We start from the raw sequence: 19,026 nt of genomic DNA, 5'->3' as shown, positions 1-19,026 counted from the left end.
CCTATAGTAGTATTGTTATGCAGCGATGAAAGGGTGCAACAGCATTGAATAGCTACTTACTAGTAAACAAAATCACGGACGACCCAAGTAGCCATCCAATAAGCGTGACCAGGAAGCACAAGGTTATTGGATGAGAAAATGTTCCCAGCCCAATAAGGCCGACAGATAGCAACGTGTAGTTAATCAACATCAGATGTTCTCGACTTATAAATTCTGCAAACACAAGAAGCCATGGGTGTTATGTATATTCCATTGAGATGACCCATTTAACGTAGAGCTCATTGGTTTTTTACGGGTGTCACACCAGATATGTGACGCGTTTCCGCGTAGTGCTGCAGTTGTAACGTGCTTGTTTACAAAGCTTACACACCTATGAGGCGATTTGGGTTAGGAATCCGAGCGTAGACATGCTTCCCTCTTTCTTTCAGTAAAAGTCAGCAATACGCAAAGTAACGATGAAAATGTATGGTTACTATGATCTTGGCTCCTGCCAAACCCGTTCAGATTGTTCGTATTAATAAGTATTTTCAGAAATCTCACATAATCGTACCGAACTCGTAGAGGAAGGAGCAGCTGAGAGTCGATTACAGAAAACATATTCTGATGGCCTTCCATCTACGTTCCAAATTTTATGTCCGGCATCGCTGTGACATTGCATTAGACGGTTGGCATGAAAAGAAGTGCGTCTATGCTCGAATTCGAACCGAACTCATGTGTACCTAAGATTAGCAGGCAAATACGTTACCCACTAAGCTGTCACGGGGAAATCTTTAACGGGCTGACTGACACTAACCAAGCCTTAAATGCGTACGCAATCTTTAAATAGGAATAGTCAACAGCTTCAGTATGAATGTTTCTAAAACTTTACTGTACCTTTATCAGTTATCCAACCAGAACAAATTCTGCCCAAGAGATCTCCGAAAGCAAGCAATGCGACGAGGCGCCCAGCAACATCTGACGTTACTTTCTTATCGCGTGCCAAAGCCACGATGAGGTTGAGGAGAGTCGTGTTAACGAAAATAAACCCCACGGTTACTGCCAACAAGGCATAAAACCTTTACAAAGAGTTTTAAAAATAAGGTGAATCTTAGTGTTAACTGTAACTGTGCCTAGTTGGACGATATCACAAAACCTAGTCTTAGATCTTGAGGAACGTTGTCACAGTCAATGTATAGATGTGTTCGAAACATATATAGGTGCGTATCTTTCATTAAGGTACTCGTCATTCCTTATCAAGGTTTTGTAGATTATAAAACAGATGAAAAATTTTACAGCAAGCAGCGTAAATAACCATCTAAGCCGTAAGAGCGTAAAGGTGTCTGGAGGCTTGCCAGAGCGTTCGGAGTTCCTTTTTCGACCAGTTCTCTCGACCATGTACGACAATACAGCATCGCCAGCTTCAGCGATCCGCGGCGTGTCACGGCAAACCTTCCATTGAGAAAACAAACACCTGTTTAAATTTTTTTACACAGGCGTATGAGGGACGTTACGATAAAGTCAATTTACCCTAAGGTGAAATCGGGGCCATCATATATATTTCTTCATTCATTTTTCTATTTAATGTATGCACTCCTACTACATCTTAACTTATTATTTCGCTGTTGTAGAAGCCTAGCCTACGAGCGTCAAGTGTTGAAGGGTTGACATCATGTTGAAATTTGCACAATTTCGTTATAAAGAAATTGCCGAGCTTTTGGAAACAGGCTAATCTATGGGTGACTTTCTGCGATTAGCGTAGAAGATTCACTTTCATCACACTTCACAGCCCGATGCAGGAATGGGTCGTTGTCATAACGTGAGAGCCAAAAGAAGCTAGCGTCTCTACAAATCATTTGTCATTAATTCGATTTAGGCAAACAGATATAGTAACTTTACGTGGACCAAATCTGACTACTAAAAACTATAACACTGAAGCTGTTCGGATCCCGCCACAGCTCTGAGTACCCTATTATTGATCTGCGAGGATCTATCTATACTGCTGTAGTTCCAAGATGAAGCGCAGTTTGTAAACGTATCGAATTTTCAGATTTTACATGGCTTGCTGCTATTCGCCTGCTGAAAGCCTGAGTCGAGTGAACACTCTTGTTTCTCTGAAAGAGCATACCTTAAGGATAAAGAAAGGTTCTATGAAATGTCGAGCCGCTGTTCACTACGCTATTTTGAAGTAGCAAATCCTTTTCACACACGTCACACTGACCGATAAATATAATACAACATACATAAACAGTATGGCGTGTTTAAATTAGGGATTTCTTATGCGTCGTTTGTAACAAAAACATATCTCGACATATTTTTTTGCCTTTGATAGTCATGTTCACCATGCACTCAGACTACAGCTTCAATTTAGGACGTAAATGCTAACTAGTAATTTTCAAAACATTCTTTTATTGACGAATAGCTTTTGTACCAGTGTCCGTGCATAAGCTTTTGAAGTGTCACTTATGTACGTTACATAAAAGTGTCCCAACGAAATTAAATTTCGAGCTGATAACAGGCCAAAGGTCCCAAAAATGAAAGGACTGAAACGGTCAGAACTTGCGCAAAGGCTCAAAAAAGCTAAGCGTTAAGGATTATCTGACCAATAAAATTAGCAATATACAAAACAACACATTTCTGTATCAAGAACCTAAGTGTACTAAAAATAATTTTTTGGGCCATTCTTATAAATGTTTGTATCCTTTAAATTTATTTAGGATTTTCCAGTTCGCTCCATAAAAGCCTTTCCAGAATTCGCGTGGAAACCGTCGATTTCGGGCTAAAAAATTTCAGTGTAGATTTATCAAAAACAAAAGGACTAGGTAAAAGCGAATTTTGACTTGAACGCTAAACACGATGCATTGTTGTTTGCCATGACAAGTGCGTTGGTTTGTCTACCTGCTGCCAAAAGTAGCTGATAAACATGCCGGCTACGACAAACCGCTCGTCAGAATTTTCCAAAACTTTAACATAATAGTATACAACATAATAGTATATAACATAGTAATATAATGTATTCAACCTATCACAGTAGAAAAGAAGACTGTGGGCTATATACGGTAAGTCTGGGAAATCGTGATTAGCTTGGCGGCAAACCATTTAGCCGACGTGACGCAAATTTGGTATGCGGTAATGTGGGCATGTGCAAGATGTGCAATTAAACGGAAAATGAAAATTTGAAAGCGAGTAGGTACCTTATTTCTTCTAAGTTGTCTCAAAACCATTTTTGGTACTTTCTTCTTGGTGTGGTAGTCTGTGTAACCGGTTCGCCCAGCCGATGTCTTACTAGATGTAAGTGCTGTAAACGATGCACTCTGTAATGACGAGGCCGTAAACGTAACGTAAATATTAATAAATGGGAAATAACTTAATTTCGATAGATATAAACGCATAACGATCCTATCAGTGACTTTTCAGCATTAAAAGGCGACGATATAGAATCGTTAGTTAAAAAACAGCATCCGAACAGCGTCGTATATATATAAGCGGTTTTGTCGCTGCCGCTTCATAAGGACAAGGTTTTGATCACTAATATATACATATTTATAAAGCTGCTTTCGTTGCAACCATTCGTAGCGCTAGTGATGCCACGTAACGGTTTATGTGGTCGCTCTCGTCGAAGCAAAGGACGACGGAAGGAGAACTTGGTTACGAACAACTAGTTTTGGAGGAAGGAGCTTTAACAGAGGAGAAAAATCACAAAAATGTTTTACGAGAAGCCAACGAGCTAGATGCAAACCATAAATGCTACAGAACAAAAAAGCGCCGTATCTTTATGATAACACAGGATGGGGAAGCACAAGGGCTGTGGCTTGTTCGTGAAATTCTTTTTTCGGTTCTCGGCCTCGGAGTACCTCACGGCTTCCGACTATTGAGCTTCTTGGAAGACTGCTACAGCTACGCTCGGCTTAATAGCCCGCTCTCCGCATGTGTGTTTTGGCTAGCAATGGTAGCATTTTTCTTCTCTTAACGTATACACATTCGATGTTATATAGAGCAGCAGCGTCGACCATCTGGCTCATTCGTATAAGCAGAAGTGTGAGCAATATTAAAGCATTGATTGTGCTCTAGGCTTAAATGACCCACGGCATTTGCGCGATGCGTTCAGACCGACGTGACAGGCATACGTACATGAGATTGTCTCTCTGATGCGTTAAAGACAGAAGGCGCATTTCATTGCGGTAAATCGGTTGCGAAATGCCGCTATCTTGCTAAAATCCAGTCCACTATGCATTACGCACTGACGACATAAAAAACAAAGGTTTCATACCAAGATGGAGTGCCTGGCGTTATGTCGTAAAACATAGGCCAAATAACGAAGAAGCTATCTCTAAAACTAAAGACGAAAAAAAATGTAAGGGTCGTAATTTAGGTAATTTGCTCAAGCTAGACAGATAATGCCCTGTGAACTCAGACACCTTGGTCTGAAGTTTCACTGACATGTTTGTTTTGGGTCATGATCTCTATGAGACTGCCATCGCCTCCCTCAACCTAGGACGAAGCAACGACGATACAGTACCGCTTACTAAAGCAGGACTTCATGATTCAGGATGTCCTTCTGACTTTTGAAGCGCAACACTGAGAGCTCTTAAATCGGACGCTGTTTGAAGTGAACATCTTAAAGACGGCCTTGTTTTAACGCCCTGTTTTCTGTTGGTGTGTGACGAATGTATGCGTTCTGGACAGGTGCCACCCTTTTAGTTGTTTCGAAAATAAAGAAAGGCCCAATGCGATCCTCTTTGTGGCTAAGAAATCCAAAGAACAGCGTCTGCTGCAGGCTGCTATTTTACCCGAAAAGTCAAGGAGCTGGGCACCTTTTTAAAGAAACGAACACCATTTCTAAAAGGCAACAAGAGTTCAAAAAGTGGCGTTCCTAAGCAACGGCGTCTGGATTCGTGTAGGACGGGAATCGAAGATTACAGATTGAGGAATAGCATTTATATGCTGTGTTCATTGGCCTTAAGGTTGCCTTCGATATCGTACTAAGATATATAGCCTTAGTTTTTCTAACGGCTGTAGAAGTTCCCTTTAATATAGAGAGCCTACAAGTGGCAGTCATTTACGACGGAGTAGCAAAGCTCGCTGCCGTCTCAGCGATTACAGACATCTCACAAAGTGGCAACCTGAGGCTTCCCCTATGCTCGGCTTTGCTCAAGGTTCTCCCTGAAAGAATTCTGGACTACAAAAATCTCGTGTTGGTGTTCCAATACGCAAGCGTTGTGGGAGCTTAGTAAGTGTTACCAATCTAGGGCTGACAGCCAATCTTGCCAAGACGGAGGAGATTAGATTTACGCAGAAGGGGGTAAAGTTGTTAAAAGTAACACTTTTTACCTAACAGGTGCTCCTGATTTACGTCGATAAGTTCCCTTACCTATGATTGTTCATCTCCTTCCATGCCAAATAAAGGTACATAAAGGCCGTGTCGAATACGGCACCTTTAAAACACCTACCGACCTACCTAACAGCCGCGACCCATTTATGTGACTCCAAGAATAGATCCCGTAGCAGCGTATGAATAGATATCATACGGAATCGTGCCAAGGTGTCCGATTAGTTAAATTCAGTAAAAGCATATAACCTAAAGCAGGTAATGGAGTTTTTAGTGCGCAAGATCAGCTTGCTTCCCTTGTTGCAAGTACTTTTTTATTCTAAGAAGATCCAAAGTGCCGACCTAGACTGCCGAAGATAATTACGAAAAAAAATTTAGGAAAGATAAGTTTGTGGAAACAGAGGCCGAACCAGTATCGGACCAAGGAATAAGTCTACGCGGAAACATCTGCACAGAGTGAGCCCACATACTTTCCATCAGGCCGCTTAGTTCCTCGATGTATCTTCGCTGGACAGCTTGACCGACCAGTAACAACCACTGCATACCCGAAGGACTTGATGACCATAAGACATTAAGTTATATTATACTTTAGGTAAGTCTCCAGTTCTTTTATGCAGTTCCTTTTAAAAAAAATAAGCATATATCTTCGTCTGTCTGAAATCACTCTAATGATAACAAAATGTCTCTGAACCTTTACGTGGGAAACAACAATGTATGATAGAAGGTATACCGAAACAATTCTTAGAATGATTATGTTAGAAATGTTCGTCGAGAATCCATTTTCCTCCTATATTGTCATTGTTCGAAAAACAAAATGCTCGCATTCGTTCCCAATTCTAAGATGCTGATCTTAAGAATCATTATGTTGAACTCAATTTGAACTTGAAAACTTGAAAAAGCGCATAGTTTTCGTACCGAATAAACCAACGATATCTATATTATCTATAACGTGCTATACTAAAAGCGTGTGCTAATATGATGGTCTGCCTGTTCGATTCAAAATCGACATTTTAAAGTGGTCGCGGAGTCTGATTGTTGGTGATTCGCTAGAACTTCATCGTAAATTAGCCCTAAATCCAATGTTTTAAGTATTTTAAGCATCTTGAAAAATTAATTTCATTTCAGTGTAAATATTTGGTAAGTTCTCAGCGGTTGTGGATGGAATTGGCACATAAGCACGGGGTGAAGCTCGCAGTAGACGCTCTAATCTAATGAAAGCTGTGGATATGGAAACTACAGATTGGACAATAGATCTACGGACAGTATGTGAACCTGACCAAAGTCCGTCTCCCTATTAGGGTCATGGGTTCGCGAAGGAATGGCCAACAACTGGGTCAAAAGGATATCTGTTATGAAGAAAGACAACGGAACCCACTTCCAGTTGTATTTAGGTGAAATCTGTATAAAAGTTTCTAATAAAAATGAATTTGCGTGACTACATTCAGTCATTGCTTGTTTACATCATTTTGAAGTTGTTCGCGATCAAATGGCCGCCCTGCTATCATGAGATCGCTCCTACCTTGCCACAAATCTTCTATAGCTTGATGAGACATATACGTTCGAATAACGCACTTGCCTTTGACATTGGTAGGTGTACCGGCTTTTTGGTTATCGTGCCCCTCTGCGTTTGGTCTGTTTGTTCTTCTGGGGGTCCAATTGTTTTGATTAGTAATGCGGCAGGGATAGATTGAGCAGTGAGACCAGATAGCAATAAAAGACTCCATTGCAAACCAAATTCGTCTAAAATTGCCTGAAATATGCAATCAGGAAGAGCTGTTATAGTTGTTAGCGGCAATTGAAAATGCGTCTTTTGCATTAAAAACGTTTCAAAACAGTGTGGCTTTACACAGGCTAAATCCGCTTGATTTTCTTTGTTTATTCGTTTTAAAAAATGAGAAATATTTCTAAATAAAATGAGGGCCATGCCTTCAAGCAAATTGAATACTCTAAATCTTATATTTGTGAGGTCGGAGATATGAACGGGTCCGTTATCCTGTTGCATGACCATCGTCTTGGTGATCCGGGAATTACACTACCACCACTTAATTTCAGAGCAAAAAGTCGGTATCCCTCTACCACTTGTCAAATAAAATCGTCTTGTACCCATTGCGGAAAGCAATGGCCACAATTTCTCTTAAGATTATTTTCATCGCGACTGGCACAGTTTTTCAGTCCGGACATAAATCATTGCCCCGAGTAGGCATCTACACGGAAGGATATAGTTTACATTGATATTCACAAACCTGTGCAAGTAATCAATCCAATTCTTCTCCATTAATAGATTTATAATTCGGTTTGAACTGAAAGGGTAAAATAATAACTACACTAAAGCGAGTAGTTGCGTTTCAAAGTCTGGAAAAATCTGCTACATAGATCGAAGACACCTCTTCATAATGCTGCAACGTATCTGTTTACGAGCTGATGCATGAGTATAAGACGCATTTACGGCAGCGACACAATATTTGTGAACGTTCTAGGATATAGTTCACCTCCAACAATGGCTTCTTCGAGACTGACGCCAGAAGATAGCTTTGCCATAACCAGGATGATCCCAGCAGTATATCCGATTCTTTCGTTATCAATGAGGATAAGAGATCAATGGGTACAGAACCTCCCGCATAGCTACAAGTGCAAAATGCTCGGATATTAATAACAGGAAAAACAGCTGCATGTATATTTCTTTATGTCTAAAGAACGTAAGTATTATAAAATTTCGTTCTCAAAAGCCTAATGGGTGATCTCAGTGACAGTACAACTCTGCTTACTTGCATTACTAGAGTTAACGCCATTGAGACAATAGCAGGTCCAGATAGAAACACTCCAATGGCAGTCGTTTGATAGCGATCAAAATAACGGGTCACGAGGACGCTACCTAATGTCAACGGAAAAGCCGAGCATACTCCTGCAATAATTAAACATTGAGGTATTTACTTCTTTTCATATATATATATATATATATATATATATATTCTTCTATGCCATCATTTATGCTAAATAAGTATTCCATATATAGTTCGTCATTATTAAAATGGACCGATACTCTTCTTATTAGTAAATATATTTTCAGTAAAAGCGTAAGTTTAACTTTACATGGTAAAAGTACGCACAAATTACGTGCACTTTTTACCATGCAATAGCTCAAGGCACAGCGAAGAGAGTTGTTCATGTTGTAACTGAACAATAACAAATTAATAGCGAATTTCTTAATAAAATTATCTTCAACGATAAAGTCAATTTTTATTCTTATGGTTTTGTAAATAAACTAAATTATGGCTTTTGGATTACCGAAAATGTGCGTGCGTTTCATGACAATAACGCGGGTCCCAAACGTATCAATATTTGTTCTTGATTTCGTGCTGAAGACATTATTCGGCTATTTTTTCTGAAGCCGCAGGAAATACACAAACAATCAATATTTTTTTTTATCTTGACACAAGTGGTCCCCACAAAACGGTTCCTTCTGCTGTACTTCACGTGAAACAATAGCGTTATCGCAAAGGAAGTTCCTTGGTCATGTAACTTACCGTTTGGACGATTGGCTTCCAATTTAACACCTTCGGAGTTTTTATCTGTGAGGCTTGTGAAGTTAAAAAAAATATGTTAACAAGCCTATGACCACTCAAGCCTTGAAAGAAAAAAGTAGATACTGTATCACTGAGATTCAGCTACCATTACCCCCAAACCTTAATTTAAATTTTAGTCAAAAGAACGTAAATATCACAGCAAAGCCGAGAAAGTCATTTACCAGATGTGTGGTTCCGCGCGAAATTTTGACAGTTTGACCTTATGATAAAATCAAAATTTCGGTATTATGGTAAAAAAAAACTCTATTTTATTCGAGATTCAAATTTTTCGTCCTATATGTATAACGGTCGAGAAGGAGCGATGAACAGCAGCTAAATTGGACACCGTCGGGGTATAAAAGCAATAGCGCAACGGACAGCGTATTGTCCGCGAAATTTAGGGGTATATGACGGTCTAGATACGAATACGGGCGTAGACAAACTTCGTTTCATCTCGCGAGCTAGATCCATCAAGTAATGCCTACCAGTTTAAATAACGAACGTAAAATACGAAAAATATTTTACCATATAAAAGCCCTAGCCACTAGAAAACCTATTGGCAGTCTTCGATTAACGCCTAGGCTTTCAGAATATTGTGGCAGCAGCGAAGCTCGCATCCGACCAGGCTTATGAAGGTGACCAAACCACGAGACTCGGGGACGGATATGATCCGTCCGTCCGACTGTCGTCCAACTTCAAAGGATGTGGCACGAGACCGAGAGTGTTGAAATCGCGAGTCTGATCACCGCAAGAAGTCCGGTTAGACCAGTCAGCCTCCTTCGGGACAAGCGGTAGTACCGGAAATGGCGTCAGGCTGTGGCCTATGTGGTCTTGCGCTGAAGCTAAGAGCGGAAGACTCAGCCGTAGTGGGCTATGTTAAGAATAAAAAAGAAGAAAAAAATAAACTAGAAGACGGCACACGCCTGTGTGCCGTAGGGCAGGCAAACAGTGATATACGAAGTCGACGGAACCCTGAAGGCTTCAAGAAGGATAAGCGTCTGGCCCGTGCGACGATGGACGAAGGTGTGGGGGCGCCAGGACTTTTAAAAAAACTGCGACGACGGCGCGCGACCGGTAGGAAGGGAGCCAGTTGGACGGCGCCGCAACGAGGACACGAGAGAATTAAAAGATTAGTGCACGCGATTGCTATGCATTCGCATATCTGGCAGCATAGTGTAAAAAAAGAAGGTACCGACAAAAAAAAACTGCGTTTTTTTTGCGTGTGAAAATTCCTGTACGTCTGCTCTCTAATGGTGGCGCGATTAATTTAAAAACTTTGTCCGTAATTCATCCGTGCCCCTAGGTGATCGACTGTATGTATGTAAACCATCAGCAAATTATAAATCTATTCCTGGGAAAAAAAAGCAGCAGATTACTTTGCGTATTCAGTAAGTCTACTAAAATATCAGTTATTCTAAATTCACTGTTAAAAAGAACCGAATACTCCGTGTACTCAGTTTATCAATAAAAAAAAATTAGCGCAATAATCTACCGATGAAAACTCTGAAACTTATGTACTCAAGTTTTTCCAGAGTGCCACTAACGATTTCAGCTATACGTGTTCGGCGTTTTCGTAAAATAAAGATGTTTTTGCTTTGTGTATTCTTTTGAACCTTCCGTTTAGTTTATGTAATATCCTAATAATTGAGTTGTACGCACTTTATTTGATCGCCTTACTTATGGAAACTAGCGGAAAGTTATTTAGGTGTCCCGTATCGAAGCCGTAAACTGATCTGAACAAACTACAATTACACCGAAATTATTTAATTTAGTAACCAAACAATATTAATTTTGTCCCAGTTTCTCTAGAATACATATTTGCTGATTAAGCTGGAAAAATTTTCCAACGTAATCGACAATGACTATTCATAATACAATCACGGATTTACCTACGTTCTTTTTTTCATATACATGGACTCGTCCGTAATGTACTACCGTCGTTTTCCAAAAGCACCTAGCATTTGTACGGTGCATGACTTTGTTTTCATGCTTGTCAGCTTTTGTTGTAAAATTCAAAGGGTTAGTTTAGAGGGCAATTAGATAAACCATAAACCAACCTTGCATAAGACCAAGCGTCAGCGTGATTTCCCAAATGTTTCGAGCATAACTGGCCAGCACGACTGATAGTGTACCTGAGCACGAGGAAAATATGAATAAGGTGGGGATTGATACATACATACTAGCGGCACCGACCGCTGGACCTGAGAAATTACCAAAAGCGAAAATAAAGTTCACAGAAGTTATTGTTTATCAACAAGTTAAGAGCTTCACGCAGTGTACTCACTTCTGGATGTTTCGATGATTAATAAAAACGGCTGATTACGATCGCTGTTATGATCCTTTAGAAAAGCTAACGAATACAAAAATTCTTAGTAAATTCAATTTGATCTTCTTCTAGTTTGTCAACATCTTCGTATAGGGTTCCAACCTGGTTTGTAAACTTTTGAGCTTTGAAAAGAGAAAGAATAATTAAAGAATATTTTTGCAAAACATCTAGCAATTTTAGTCCAAATTATAAGACAAATATGATATTTGAACTTGGCTTCAAACAGAGTTGCGGTTTGCCTTATGGTCAGGTGTACCCATCGAAGCAAACGACCGCTTCTATTTATTTAGTCTTAGATTGACCATAAGAACGAATCGGACTTCATTCGGTAGTGCGAGACAATTTATATGCACAAATACCTACCCAAAACAGATGACGCAGCGCAAAAGATGACGATCGGCCACGACGCATTTTCGGCACTCACGCCTAACTGGTCAATAAGTGCAACGTAAATTAGGCCCGCACATCGGAAAGTCCAGACACTACACGACATCAGCAGGGAAGTGGCTAATGCTAATATCAAACACCAAGTGACCTATTTTGAATGTGATACTTTTTCTGGTATAAACATAACCATTTACTTAATCAGAACTAATAAAAACAAGCTAAGCCTACAGATCAGATGAAGACATGTATTGCAATTCCTCGGTCGTAATCTTAAAAGTAGCAGTGAATGACACGAAAGTCTTCTTCCTAATTTCCTTCCAGATCCTGTATATACAACTAACTCTTTCTGCTAGCGCTCACAGCCAAGAAATAAACTATCGCCGATATATGAATAGACTGTCTACTATAGCTAAACTGTTGAACAGCGCAGAACCAACGGCCCGTTATGTCACTCTAATCATAATCATAATTTCCAAAAAGTAACTTAATCTGGTCCGACGACCAGTTTAGCTATAGGTCATCAAATGAAGAAAAAAGTAGATAGATAGACTAACCGGATATCAACCGAAGATTTTAAAATTGAATCCAGTAAAGACGAACTATACATAATACCTCTAACACAAAACATATGCTTTCACGTACCTACGATCCAACTCTGACGGCTGTCAATTTTTATACCCATTGCACTGCTCAGTAAGAGGGTAAGGTATGATCTGAAACAAAGAAGGATCGTCTCAATCGTCGTTGAATACATGAGAAGTGAGAGTCACTTTGAGAAGCGTCGACGAGAACCAGAATAAATCGTGAAATTCCACAGTTACATTATTGCTCAGTATTTTGGTGGGAACTGAAATGTTATTTGTGGAACGAAACATCGATATTCATAGAATAGCTTTCGTGTAAATCGTCTGTCAGGTGTTTTCATATCTTACCTGTAGGATTTATATTTCTAGGAGACTACTACCATCTTTCCCACCAAACTCCTTGTCCTGTTTTCCACCGTTTCTTGAAATGTGAGTAACTGCACATATGAAGACACAAACTTCTTCAATCAGTAAACCTCAATCAGCTTATGACAGGTCCTTTGCTATCGTTTCGTAAGATCAATTTCAGATTAAGATTAACCTTTAGCGTTGTCGAAATTAACAGCGCAACACAAAAATTACGTGTTTTTTTGTCAGATAAGCCGTTGTTCTGACAGGTCCTGGAATTCGTACTCGAAATTCAATTTTAGAAGAAATTTTGCTTCGTATTCTTGCTATCGTTACGCATAAGAAAAATCTCCTTTATACTAAAAAGTGGTGGCCATTATATGGACGCAGCTCCTAGGAAAGCAACTAAGTGTAACCACGTGTACCCTCCTCTATTGTATATCTGATCAAAAGATTGTTAACTACGATCAAGATGGTACTGAAAGTGCGAAAAGCACGAGTAGAATCTTAAAGCGCAAGAATGGCCCAACGAACCGACCCCGTGGAAGACCGGCTATGTTTGCGGGATATTTTTGCTGCCTGAAAACGCCTCGTTATGCAAAAGCAGACGATCCCTTTTCTCCCCTTGCCCGGCGATCCTTTAGCGCTGTTACGTGAGTTGATTTCTTTAAACGAGGTGAAGAGTGATGTTGAGCATCAGCAGTAAAATACCCGTGTTATAGCAGTTCTACAACGTTAATGAGCTAAGACCTATAGTGAGCTCTGTTTAAGAATCCACCGAGTATCGAGTTGACTTTAGTTTCCCTTTGCCACTTGGCTTGAGTACATGTAAACATCGACTGGTTAAAAGGAAGCTTATGCAAAATAAGAGAGTACAGCTTGGCCAAAAACGATATCCAGGTACTAAAAGCTTCGCTATACACGTAATGCGTAATCCGTTACTATCGATGTTCGTATATACACGCAGTCCTCGAGGTCTGCGGTTGCCTTAACGTAACTACTGGAACTTTGTACTCTGTTGAAAGTCTGAAGAAACGTCAGCTCTCGTTGACTCTTACAAGTCATACGTAAAAGCTAACTAGTCGATACGTAGATGAGGAGATTCCGTATTTCTTACACGAACACGTTAGCTATCGATAATTACGAGTTTATCCATTGGCGTAGTTTTGTTCGACCAGGACGCTCAGCTAGGTCGTTCGTTTTTTATTATAGTTGAACGTACGATATTATTATATGAAAACAGACACTCGCTCTACCCGTGGTCACGAGACAGTGCGCGTACACCATGTCGTCCAACATAAGTGTAAATGATTCGATAGAAGGTTGTGAAATACATGAGGCCGATGGTCGTCCAAAGACCAAAAATCTATGTCCGCTTAGAGCAAAAGCAAAAAAAGAGTAATACCACTATTGTAATGGCGGACATCTGAAAGCATCTGCGGTAACCGCGATGGTTCTCAGAGTGCTCACTTGGCAAAAGTGTAATATTTTGAGCATTCTCCTAGATATGCAATTGATAAAGAGGAAGAATGTTAAACGATGGATTATTTTGCTTTCTTAAATATTTTCTTAGGTATTTTCTAATATATCTTTTAGGATTCTTGAAGGTCTTAATGATCTTTCAATAGTGGCCTTAGTTGCCGCTCTATGCTGTTCTTAAAAGAAACCAGATGTAGGCCAGTGGTAACTTGAACGATTTTAGGTATAGCAACCAAACAACCAAGAGAACGACTACGCAGGTGCGTACGAACAGCATTTTTTTGCCTATACGAACTGTACTATTATTGTTTCATGATATTTTTGTTTACTACGTTTAATAATAATGAACGCTTTTTGAGTATGTTACGCCATTATGACGTTGCTATAGTCACGAGAAGTTCACGTAACAGGATGATCCCCCGCAATCCTAAATATGCGGTATTTTCTGCACAGAATGAGAGGTATCAAGCTTGTATGTGTAAATATTCACAGAAAGCTGTTCGACTGCCTAAAACGTTTTTAAGCACTATGTCTTTTGCAGTGCGTTTTCGTATGAGTCATTTAACACACTCAAACACGAGTTCTTCTCAGAGTGTTCTTAGCTGGATAGAGAGGCTGAGATTAGTACCGATCTCTGAGGTAAGTTGCCGTCCGAATGTACAATTGACTGTCATACGATCCTAACAACAATATCGACCGTACTTCATCACCATTACTTAGTTAATCAGTGCATTACTACAAAGTTACATTTTCGATGAAGCATCAAACTATTAAGAAGATGGCCTGCGTCGTAAACCAGAACGATCTGACTAGTAGTGGGTATTTTTCAAGGCTAATGTATTATTACCTGACGAATGTCTCAGTCCCGATTGTCCCGATGGCTAACTATTTAGCTTGTATATACCTGCCATAGCAACATCAGTATACACCACTACACGGTTCATTTTCGATCATTATATATAAATGCGTCCTAGCGTTTTTTTCATCTGCTCTGCACTAGCAATATGCATCCAATCAATTTATATTCATTATTATATTTTTATTATATTATAAACTCTCTACTCTATTATATAATTAAAGTTTCTACATTATAATAGGTAAAATATACAGAAAATCCTAATAACATAGAGCACGTTTCAATGACGAATATCAACTATCAGAGCACATTGAAACACCTTGTCACGTGTCAAAAAAAAATCAAAAAGCTTCAGTCGAATCTTCAAAACGGGCTCAGTCGAATTTTCTATTACTCTGACAATAAATGTGTTTGTTTTATTAGTTTATGGAAAATAGCTTGAAAACGGGCTGCGATTTCTCTGTAATACATTTGGTCATACTTGCTTCACATATGTATTATGGGGGAAAAAAGGTATATTCACATTAAAAGGAAGATACCTGCCATTAGATGCAGGAAGCATTGGTTGCGATCCAAAAACAATGGTCGAACAATTAAATAACCATCTGCAAGTTTCAAGCATTAATTTTTGTTCAACATCTATTGTAGTATATATTTTTGGTCATAATCTATCATGAAATGAAATTGCAATAAACTCAACAAAACCCATAAGGCTAGAACAAATTGGGCAATCAGTAAGTAAGGATTTTTGGGTCGCTCCTACGTTAGTTTGTACGCTTTGTATATGTGCTCGCATATACCCCATGACAATATGTGCTTGTGATCGCTTTACGAAATTTATGAAGGCATTACAGGCTGCTTAATATTGCTAAGTGGATAGAATCACGCTGCACAATAAATATGCTGACGGTAGTACTAGCTAACACGAGAGTAGGGGCATGCGGCGTATGGAAGCATGAACTACGATATAGAAAAAAATGACCTTCCCAATTTACGTATTCTTACGGTGAATTACCCTGCCTCGTTTCGAGGGTGGTCATATCAAAGAAACGCAGTAAATACAAGTGCCATCATGTACCAAATTGTCTCTCTTCCTTTAAAAAGGCTCATTTAAGATTGAGCTGCTGCCAGTAGCGCAACATAGATATGAGGCTCCAGAACAAGTCTTCCTATTTCGCGCACATTGTCTCAACGAAAAAGATTAGAAAGGAAAGGTAAACCGTCTTGATCGCGTCTTAGCCAGCCACTGCCTATAACTACGCGTGAGTTGTATCGTTAACAGCGGCCATGCAGAGAAGTAACAGCGCAAAAACCGTTGTTGATGGTCATATCAAGGCTTACGTTTCGGATTCCCATAGAAGTGCGCCTATAAAAACGCAGACATTTACATCGGAGTGTCTGTTCATTCAACGCATACATAAGATTCGAGCCGATTCACAGTTGTGTCTCTGTAAGTTTTGAGGTCTCACAAATAAAAACATGTTGAGCTATACTCTATCTTGGCGTGTTATCCCTTATAAAGTCCTCACTCGTGTCTCTACACGAGCTATGACAAAATACTCTGCTCTACGATAATTTTTATAAATAATGCTCGCTTGCATTATAGTAGACCGGTATTAAAACCAGATACAAATCATAAAATGTTGTATACTGATTAATGCATAAGCCTGTATAAGAGCTTTGGGTTCTCTTAGCCTCATAGAAAATTCTATAATTTAAGTCTAATTATAAGAAATAATATATTTTGAATTAATTTTAACAACCATCATTCACATTTAAGCTTTAAATACTAATTATTCGATCAGCTTCGTTGTTGTGTTGCAGAATATGTTAACGACGGTATAACACCAAGGACACAATATGTGATTAGTAAATAAATTATGCCGGGCATATTATGTCAAACATTAGCACAAAACGTGTGAGCAATTAGTACAAATTGAAAACCAAAAACAATGATTAATTTTTCTTTTAATAATCTATAACATAGACAATAAGCCCCTAGCACATTGAGCTTTAGTGGAATTAAATTTACAATATTGTTGTCCTTAAGTGCAATGTTTAGAAGAGCAAATTTATTGGACTTTTTTCATAAAGCTTCTGGTGATTAAAATCAGAATATGATAATTTTAAATGATCTGCAAAAAGTTCGTAATCTTGTATGCTACGACTTGGGGCGTAGTTGATCATACTTAAGATAAGATCTCTCGTGTTTAAAGCAGAATCACAAGAGGCGTGAGAAAATCACGAATGTTACGTGTACCAAAAAAGGGGCTTAACCTTGCTAGTTAAAAATGAGGAGTGCAGGACCCTTACTAATATCATTCGTAAGGTAACTGGAATGCAAATAGATCGCTGATCTCACTCCAAGCCGATAAACAGTTATTCTGTGACAAAACAAAACATAAAGGAGTTGATAAAGACAATGCTCAAACTATAAGACGACACAGAAATTACAGCCTTGAAGCATAGATTTAGGAAAACGGACTGGTATTCTTTAGTCATGGTTCCTGCCAACATGACAACGGTGCTTAGGACGACCATCAAACTAGAATCAGCACATGAAAACAAAAAAAAAATATTCGGATGATCTGCTGTTTTAAATTTCACAAACCGAACCACAGGGCACAGAACTGCAAGGAGAACAGAGCAGTGGCCGGGGACATTGCTATAACTGCGGCAGCTCTCATCTTCTCGTTGGCAGTTGCAAAGCGAAGCGATCTAACTGCAGTTTATGAAAAACGGAGAGACACAAATAGACTGCGGCGTCACAAATACTCGCACCGCTGCGGGGGCCAAACTCTAACGACTAGGTGGCAGACCGCAGTCTCACAACGATCGACAACAGCGCCACACTAGGTTTTTCAAGAATAAGTTTCGAAACCTTTTGAGAATATCGAAATTATTCATAGACCTCCCCAAATCAAAAAACAAGCCTTTTGCCTACGTGATGGATCGGAAGGTGAGAGATAATTGAATAAATTAAATTATCGCACATACATTACGCTCCTTGTAGACGTGCAACTTGCAAGAAACTCACCGTCTCAAAGAGGGATTTGGTAGCAATTAGCATTTGACATGAAAAAGCTAAACCGTTTAACATTTGGGTTAGACATTAACAGTAGCTGTAGTTAAGGTGACAAGGCTAACGAAGAACCACATTTAAGAAACATTCTTTCGGAGGCGTGTAGAAAAATTGATTCGAGAAGGCCTAGCCATAAAAGAACAAAAAGGGGTCAGAAGAGCGAAGATAAAAAGAACTGCTAAGTCCATTCAAAAAAGGAAAATAAAACAAAAGCAAAAAAAACTTAGAATGGCAAAATTGAATATAAGCAAATCAGGAAAGCAAAGGAAAAGCCAAGAAAAGTAATACAAGTCGATACGTGTAAGCTTTGGTGCTATATTGTGATGAATGAGCTAAAAATGTGATTCCCTAAACTACCACCTGACGCCATAAGGGAGGCAGTCCAATCGCTGTTTCTGACGCAAGACGCCTGAAAACAGAAACGCGTATAACGTCATTAACAAAGACAAAAGTTACTATAGGAAAGGCAGAGAAAGCAATAAAAAGATTAGCGCCAGAGAAGGCACCAGAATTTGACGGCGTGCTTCCGGGCGCGCTCAAACTCTTAGCGTCTGGGAAATCAGAAATTTTCTAAATCTGACAAAAGCCGGAGCGAATTCTGATCGCCAAACTGGGTGGTTCCGATATGTTTGTATAAGTAATAAAAGTCATCCTGGTGGAAAGACCATCGGAAGAAGTTCAACAAAAGTAGGCATTGTCAAACTTTTATTATAATTTCAGAAATGGGGGATCCAGGAACGGAAGTATAAACATTTCAATTCAGGATGTGGCAAACATGCAAGACATAAGGAATTCTATCCTCGGAACATAATGAATTTTATCCTTTTTGTACTCGGAGACGTCAAGAACGCTTTTAACACGATAGCTGGAAAGTAGTCATGAAGACATTGGCATGTAATGGCGTTTTACCTTACGTGTGCCCAATGCTATTGTTCTATTTGGAAGAAAGGTCATTAAAAACGGGGGGGCAATATCGGCTAGTTGCTGCTGGGATTCTGCAGGGCTCAGTTTTCGTACGAACACTGTAGAATCTAAACTGTAATGGAGTGATACAGCTGTCTGATTTTCCTAAATGGTAACGCATGCTAACGATCTG

The 19,026-nt window shown here is 39.4% G+C and overlaps 1 protein-coding gene and 1 long non-coding RNA gene across 14 annotated transcripts in view; one reads left to right on the top strand and one right to left on the bottom strand.

Moving 5' to 3' along the window:
• Positions 1–17,555, bottom strand: part of LOC111264825 (monocarboxylate transporter 12) — a 21,759-nt gene extending 4,204 nt beyond the window's left edge. Inside the window, exons 1-11 of one of the 13 annotated variants that reach the window (XM_022841009.2) lie at positions 17,460–17,555; positions 12,514–12,602; positions 12,224–12,294; positions 11,558–11,707; positions 10,926–11,069; positions 8,071–8,207; positions 6,882–7,055; positions 3,171–3,290; positions 1,292–1,428; positions 874–1,055; positions 61–213 (exon numbers count right to left, since the gene is read on the bottom strand). In XM_022841009.2, coding sequence (XP_022696744.1) covers positions 61–213; positions 874–1,055; positions 1,292–1,428; positions 3,171–3,290; positions 6,882–7,055; positions 8,071–8,207; positions 10,926–11,069; positions 11,558–11,707; positions 12,224–12,263 — 1,237 coding nt within the window. In that variant the 5' untranslated portion in view covers positions 12,264–12,294; positions 12,514–12,602; positions 17,460–17,555. The other 12 variants (XM_086970218.1, XM_022841020.2, XM_086970219.1 and 9 more) reach the window with 12 other exon arrangements.
• Positions 4,761–6,764, top strand: LOC111264828 (uncharacterized). Its single transcript, XR_002683103.2, has 2 exons — positions 4,761–5,897; positions 6,431–6,764. It is a non-coding gene; the product is annotated as an uncharacterized LOC111264828 (long non-coding RNA).
• Positions 17,556–19,026: the final 1,471 nt, after the last annotated feature.

Source organism: Varroa jacobsoni, unplaced genomic scaffold (genome assembly GCF_002532875.2).
Source record: "Varroa jacobsoni isolate VJ856 unplaced genomic scaffold, vjacob_1.0 scaffold_902, whole genome shotgun sequence".
NCBI lineage: Eukaryota > Metazoa > Arthropoda > Arachnida > Mesostigmata > Varroidae > Varroa > Varroa jacobsoni.
The sequence above is the reverse complement of the archived record's forward strand: the minus strand, read 5'-3'. Positions and strand labels throughout refer to the sequence as shown.